This window comes from Mus caroli, chromosome 16 (genome assembly GCF_900094665.2).
Source record: "Mus caroli chromosome 16, CAROLI_EIJ_v1.1, whole genome shotgun sequence".
NCBI classification, from domain to species: Eukaryota; Metazoa; Chordata; class Mammalia; order Rodentia; family Muridae; genus Mus; species Mus caroli.
In genome coordinates, this window is record NC_034585.1 from 32,313,199 (window position 1) to 32,320,364 (window position 7,166).

Below are 7,166 nucleotides of genomic sequence, written 5' to 3' on the forward strand. Positions count from 1 at the left end.
GAGGGGAGAAGAGAAGAGAAGAGAAGAGAAGAGAAGAGAAGAGAAGAGAAGAGAAGAGAAGAGAAGAGAAGAGAAAGAAGGGGAGGGGAGGGGAGGGGAGGGGTGGGGAGGGAAGAGGGAAGAGCTCCTAGGCTGTGGTGCCTCCTTAAGGGCTACAGTGCCTGTCTCCTAGTCTTTGCTCTCCCTGTCCCACCTCTCCTATAAGACTGACTGCCCTGCCCTGACAACAGAATTGTGCCCACTTCTCTGGCAGGCAGCTTACTCCAAGGATGAGTGACTCTCTGTTTCTCATTTCTTTCCCTCCCACTCTCTTTCCCACTAGTTTGGGTTTTTTAAACTAATTTGCTTTCCAGGAGAATCACTGTTTACGAATTAAGATCCTCGGGGATTGTTACTACTGTGTCTCGGGGCTGCCTGAAGCCAGAGCCGACCACGCCCACTGCTGCGTGGAGATGGGAATGGACATGATCGAGGCCATCTCGTAAGTGCTTACCTCTGGGCTTTATCCCCAGGGAACCAAGCCACTGTCTTCTGTAGTAACTGATGGAGGGAGGGAAAGAGTGGGGTGCACCCAGGGCCCCCAGCTAGGCTGCCGGCTAGTTCTGTGCCTCACCTTCCATCTCTGCTCCGGGGCTCCTGGCTTTCCCGAAGGAGGCATGAGGAAGGGAGGCTCAAAGTGAAGGAGAGCCGGCAGGAGGAGTCCTGAGCCAATGGGCTGTCCTATAAAACCTCACCTGTCCCCACACCCCGTTCCTGTTGTAAAAACCTAGGAGCTGTACTCCTAGGTGGGAGAGTAAGGCTCTTCTGGGCTAGGGAGCTCTCTAGGGATTCAATGGCCCATGATGTATCCTTGTGAGCAATAGCAGAAGGAGCTCGGGCTAGGCTTGGTTGTTCCTGGCCATGGAGGGAGCCTGTCGTTATTGAAAAGTGTGCACAACCAGCCGGGGCTCTGGATCAGGGGAAGTATGCAGTTACTTTGTACTTTAGAAATGGTCTGAATGGTGACAAAAGTGAAACATGGTAAGGTCAGAGGTCAGAGCGGCCGAACAGGAAGGTGGTTAGGGCCTTTGTTTGTTACAGTCACTTCTACCAACTGTCCTCCAACAGCCAGCCAGTGCTGGATGGGAAGGCCTGACTGCTCTGAGACTCAGCCCCTGCAGAGAGAAGCAGGTCCCACTGAGGAGACTGAAAAGCGCCAGGAAGCTGTTAGCTCCACAGCAAAGAGAAACAATAGGGCGAGCTGTCCTTATCCTCAAGGGAGTGTCCTCAGGCATCTCTGGACAGAAGGGACTGCTCCAGTGAGGATGGGAGCTGATCCCAGGACAAGAGAGGAGTCCCCAGTCTTTCCTGCAGTTAGGCAGAGTGAGGGGTGAGCCTGCCCACGGGACCAAGTTTGACTTAACCAAATCTCACCACTTGCTGAATCAGGGAAGGGTGGTTTCTAAAAAGTGCAAACTCTGTACTGACCCTTCCCCATCTCTTGAATGACTTCTGCAGACCCTAAGCAGACCTCGAGCCCCAGATACAGGTGGAGAGCTCTCCCTCAGCATAGGAGATTATAAAGGGCCCACCCCATCTACTGGGACTCTTGTGCCCTTGGAACTGTGGCTGGGACCACGATGTCCTGTAACTCAAAGGGCACCTGAGTTCTCTGCACTTCCCCAGGCTCATCTCCTATGCCCTCCTACAGCCCCACCCCCACCCCCACCCTCACCATGAAACCCATGTAAAGATCCTTCTCTAAAAGAAGTGCCACTATCCAGTCAATCAACCTTGGGGGGGGGGGGGGGACCATCTAGTCTACCTTGCCAGTCTGCCTTGCCTCCAGAGCATTGTATGATTAGGGGTTGGAGTGACTATGGGCTCAAGATAGTGCAACAGTCTATCTTGAGTGCTCCAAGCAGTCAGATTGACAGTGGCAGTGGTAATGGAGGTAGCTGGGTGAATACGGATGGGGGATGGGAGGAGGCACACTTGGTTTTAGTGTGCAGCACCTCGCCACCTTGTGGCCAAGACAGAAATTGCACTTCCCTGGTTAACCTGAATATGCAAGCAAATACCTGCTGCCTGGCCCCTTCAGGTTGACCGGTTTAGACTATTTAGGATGGACCAGAGAGAAATGCATCTTTGACCCCTGCACCTCCCAACTCCCCTTTCACCCCAGCCCCTCCTTCCAGCCTCACCCCTGCTCTGTATGCCTAGCCCCTGACCCTCTCCCAGCCTTACCCCTGCTTCATCCCCAGGTTGGTCCGGGAGGTGACAGGGGTGAACGTGAACATGCGTGTGGGAATTCACAGCGGGAGAGTACACTGCGGTGTCCTTGGTCTCAGAAAGTGGCAATTCGACGTGTGGTCTAACGATGTCACTCTGGCCAACCACATGGAAGCTGGTGGCAAGGCAGGGTAAGTGGGGGCGGGGGAGGTACAGGTAGAGACCCAAAATTCCTTTCCTACTCACTCTCTCTCAGAAGAGGCTGTCATGATGTGGGAGTGGAGGAGGCAGGAAGAGGAGCAGACACACTGGAGCAGATGGGATTAAGAGATTTTGTGTGTGTGAGCACACACACAAGTGCACAAGGAGGGAATGGGGAGGGGGCTGTGAGTGTAGCTTAACCAACCTAATATGCATAAGATCCTGGATTCAACCCAAAGCACGGCAAGCAAGCAAGCAAGCAAGCAAGCAGGGAAGTGCAAATCACCATACTCTATGCACGAGCCGTAGAGAACATTGTCTTAACCTTCCAAGCCTTTGACCAAGTCCTATGTGATAAACGGTGGCTTGTGAACTGTGGTAGAGAGCAAGCTATTTCAGAGGAGAGAGACCAGTAACCTACAGGACTTTGAAAGCGGGAGTGGATACCTGGACAGAAAGGTCAGGCCAAAGTGGGCAGGAATGATGTGGGAAAGACACAGATGTGGGAAGACACAGTGGATAGAAGTAGCTCAGATAGTTTTTAGGGGCAGCCAGTGGCTAGGAGGGACCTGGATGTCAGGCTGGGGATTCAGACTCCAGCTTGTAGTGGCAGGAACTGTTGCTGGCTTCTGAGCAAGAATGAGGTGGGTGGGGCTAGAGAGGTGGTTTAGAGGTTAAGAGCACTGACTGCTCTTTCAAAGATACTGAGTTCAACTCCCAGCAACCGTGTGGTGGCTCATAACCATCTATAATGTAATCTGGTGCCCTCTTCTGGCCTGCATGAATACATAATAAATCCATCTTAAAAAAAGAAAAGAGATTCGTAAGATCAGAGGCATGTTCCTTAGGTAGGCTGCCGCAAACTCAGTCATGCTGGGTGAGGCATGGGAGGGTCTGGGTGCTGTGGGCTAGCACTGGAAATGACCTGGGAGTGTCCTGTCTGTCACATGTAAGGTGGGCTGCCATTGGAGCCAGAGCTGGGGCCTCGAGGTATGAATGACATCAGGGCAGGGCTTCAGTTCTCAGCTCACGCTTCTGCCCTTCCCCCACTGTAGCCGCATCCACATCACCAAGGCCACACTCAACTACCTGAATGGGGACTATGAGGTGGAGCCAGGCTGTGGTGGCGATCGCAATGCCTACCTCAAGGAGCACAGCATTGAGACCTTCCTCATCCTGAGCTGTACCCAGAAGCGGGTAGGTGGGCAGGCCCTGGGGGGGGGGGAGAAGGGAGCCCCAGTCTTTTGGATGGGAACCTTTTCATGGCCTGCTCTCCTCTCCTTTCCCTGAGGGAAGTCATTAGTTCCCCAGTGTTGCCTCCTGTCTCTCAGAAAGGGCCTGAGCGTGAGTCCGGGCAAAGCTGAGGGGGAGAGGGGATATTTTCATCCCACTTCAGTTGAAAAAAAAAAAAAAACCACCATAGGCCTCAGATCAGTGAGCAGGGAAGGCTACCTCAGGGTGCAGGGGACGGAGTGGAGAAGCTGAGGAATCTCCTCTGCCTCTGGGGTTTGTCTCTTCTCCTCTCTCCTCCTCTCTTTCCTAGTTGGCTGTCAATTCTCACTCTTGTGTTTTTCTCACTCCCTCTGGTGGATATATTTTTTGATGCCTCAGCCTGCATCAACTGCTTGCTTTTAAAAATGTAATATATATATATTTGCTTTCTGGGCATTGTGTGTACATATATGTATGTGAGAGTGTGCATGCCATGGCATGTGTGTGAAGGTCAGAGGACAACTTGGAGGAATCAGTTCTCTCCTTTCACCCTGCTAGCGCCTGAGGACTGAACCCCAGTTGTCAGGCTTGGCAGCAAGCCCCTTTACAGGCTAAGCCGTCTAGCTGGCCCCTGAGTCTTTGTTCCTTGAAACTTTTCACCTTCTGGTTTCTTTCTTGTTTCCCCTTTGTCTCAGCCCACATCTGCCAAAGGATAAAACTAAATTATTAGCAGGCCTCAGTTCTATTTTTAATAGCGTTGTGTTCTGCGTTCTTAATTTCTAAAGCAAATGGGGCATTTTCTGTTTCTCCCTCCTTTAGAACACCCTGCTGTGCCCTCCCACTGAGTTTATCTGGTGGCCAGTCCTTTGGTAGAGAAAAACTCCCTGTTGCTTAAGGAGTTAGTGTGGAAAGTAAAACTATGTAAGCCAGTCCAGGAGAGGCCTGGATGGAGGCAGTCAGTTTCTAAGGAGAGGCAGGGCAGAGAAGACACTGCCCATCCATGGGGGGTGTGGGTGGGGTTAGGGGGAGCAGGAGGACACCTTGACCTGTACCTAAAAAGGGGTTCTGGCTGATCAGGTACTCCAGCAGCAGCAGCAAGGGTGTGGGAGGAGAGCCACACTTTAGAGCAATCTCCTAAACACATGCTTGTTCACCACCAGAGTATGAATGAACTCTGAGGTCTTCTCCAGCCCTTCCATTACCCCTCCTCCCAGTCTCTGCGGCATAGGCGGCTAGCCTTCATCCTGCCTTGAGCCCTCTGGGTCTTGGTTCCTACAGTCAGCCGCTAGTACAAAAGGCAGGAAGGAGAGGCAGACCAATGGGGTGACAGCCCAGTCCCTGGAAGTGTGACCTCGAGAAGGCTAAGTGTCCCCTTAAACCCTGCATCAAACATCCTACCTCTGATGCCCGTTCAGAACAACAGAAAGGCAGACGGATGCTTAAGGAGTGTTTGCTCATGGGTAGCTGGCTGAGTCTCGCTTGTCCCTGACTTGTGATAACTCCATGGCAGGGGTCTGAGAGCTGCTTTTTAAAGCAGCAGAGGTCTATTCTGCTGACAGACCCGAGAAGAAGTAAATACTGGAGTCTAGGGCCCTTCTCCCTCCATCAGCCTCTGGATGCCTTCATCCCAGGTTCTACCCATTCATGAAGCTATAAGCAGAGCCCTAATAGATGTTGAACCTCATGTTCCAGGAGGAGAACCTGCCAGGGATGGAGCCCGTGGTACAAGCTGGCCTGGCTACCTGGGAGACTGGAAAGGAAGATCAACCTTCCATGGAGTACCCTTCCCCTCCTGTTAGAGGGAGGGCAGACTGCATGATGCAGCACATCTGTTAGGACTTAGGGAGCTCAGCCTTCAATGGGGGGAACAGAGGAGAAGGTTGGGCTATTGGGATTGAAAAGTTCCAGGACAGAATCTTGCACTCAGACTTGTAGGGAGCACTTCTTGCAAGCCACAGGCATCTCCTGCACCTATTTCTTCCTCATGAGACAGCTCTTACAAGTGTCTGTGCCAAGTATCCCAGACTTTGGGGAAGCAGGTTTCAGGGCAGCTGTTTCTCACCCTGCCCGGCTAGATTCTTGTTCCTGAGAGGAGTGAGGCTATGTGTCCACTGGGGTTCTCCCATTTCCTCTGCCCACACACTGAGGTGTCTCTGTTGCTCTCCAGAAAGAAGAGAAGGCCATGATCGCCAAGATGAACCGCCAGAGAACCAACTCCATCGGACACAATCCGCCTCACTGGGGAGCCGAGCGCCCCTTCTACAACCACTTGGGCGGCAACCAGGTGTCCAAGGAGATGAAGAGGATGGTGAGTTTCTGGTGGCAGGATGCTCCTGGGGCTGGGGAGGAAGGCTGTCCCTGAGCCTGAGGGGAATCTAGAAGGGAGGTGAGTAGGGGTCACCCTGACTTTAGGCTGGAATATAAAACACCCAACCCTAGACCAGTTCTGGACCATGTGTCCTACTATCCCATGGCTTGGGGACATAGCAACAGTGCCCTTCCCTCCCTCTGGGCAGAGCTTGTTGGTTTGGCTGCTCAGACTCAGCATGCCACTAGGGCTTCCAGCAGCCTCAGTACTGACAGCTGAGACACCATGGAGCTGGGTGACACTGCCCTCCCCAGCCCCTTCTAGCCCTTATCACATTCCCCAAGCAATTGGAAGCATATTCCTTATTCTAGCTGCCCAGAAACCATCCTGGTGCTTTTTGGCAAGTGCCTGGTGATGGCCCCCTTTGCTTCTGTGCTGAGAAACTCACCCCACCCCCACTAATGCCAACCTTTTAACAGGAGTGTCAGGCCGTAGGTCATATAGCCACCCAAGGCACCTTGCCTTCTTGGGGGTGGGGACACACACCCCTAGCTCACCCCAAATATAATATAGGATGTGGTGCTGGTTCATAGAGAGCAAAGAGGGATCACCAAAAGCCAAGTGGCAATGTCAGTACTGCCATTTTCTGCCCAGACCTCAGCCCCCACTCCTGGGGACACTGCTCAGGTCAGGAAGGAGGGATAATGAGGCTCAGGGCTAAGGGCAGGGTTGTGGTCACTGTGAGTAAGCTGAAGCAGGCTGCTGGCAATAATGATCAGGGTACAGACCAGAGGAGGTATAGATAGAGCCAAGGGGATGAGACAGACCCATGGGACTAAAGCGGGCAAGAGCCAGAGGCCTCGAGGAAGGGACAGCAAGAAAAGCGGAAGTCCAGACCTCCATTAAAAACCTGTACACTGTTGTTACAAGAGAAGTCAGGAGAGGCCTGGCCTTATTCAAGGCTTTGAACCTGGATGTCCACAGACCTGATCCACACCAACACAACCTGCTGGGCCCTCCAAATGCTTCCACAAAGCAAAGATCGGTGTCCACCCCTCCCTGTTGCTGCCTTCTCTTTAATAATCTCTCATAGACTCTGACTCTGAGCCCATATGGACCAAGCTTTGGGGAATTTGTCTGTTTGTTATAGTTGTTGTTGTTGTTGTTGGTGGTGGTGGTGGTGATGGTGGTGGTGTGTGTGTGTGTGTGTGTGTGTGTGTGTGTGTGTGTGTGT

The 7,166-nt window shown here is 52.6% G+C and overlaps 1 protein-coding gene across 1 annotated transcript in view; it reads left to right on the forward strand.

Annotated features, from left to right (window-relative positions):
* Positions 1–7,166, forward strand: part of Adcy5 (adenylate cyclase 5) — a 151,817-nt gene that overhangs the window by 114,550 nt on the left and 30,101 nt on the right. The window contains exons 5-8 of the mRNA XM_021184630.2: positions 354–481; positions 2,244–2,402; positions 3,468–3,609; positions 5,792–5,932. Coding sequence (XP_021040289.1) covers positions 354–481; positions 2,244–2,402; positions 3,468–3,609; positions 5,792–5,932 — 570 coding nt within the window. The remainder of the gene's footprint in view (positions 1–353; positions 482–2,243; positions 2,403–3,467; positions 3,610–5,791; positions 5,933–7,166) is intronic.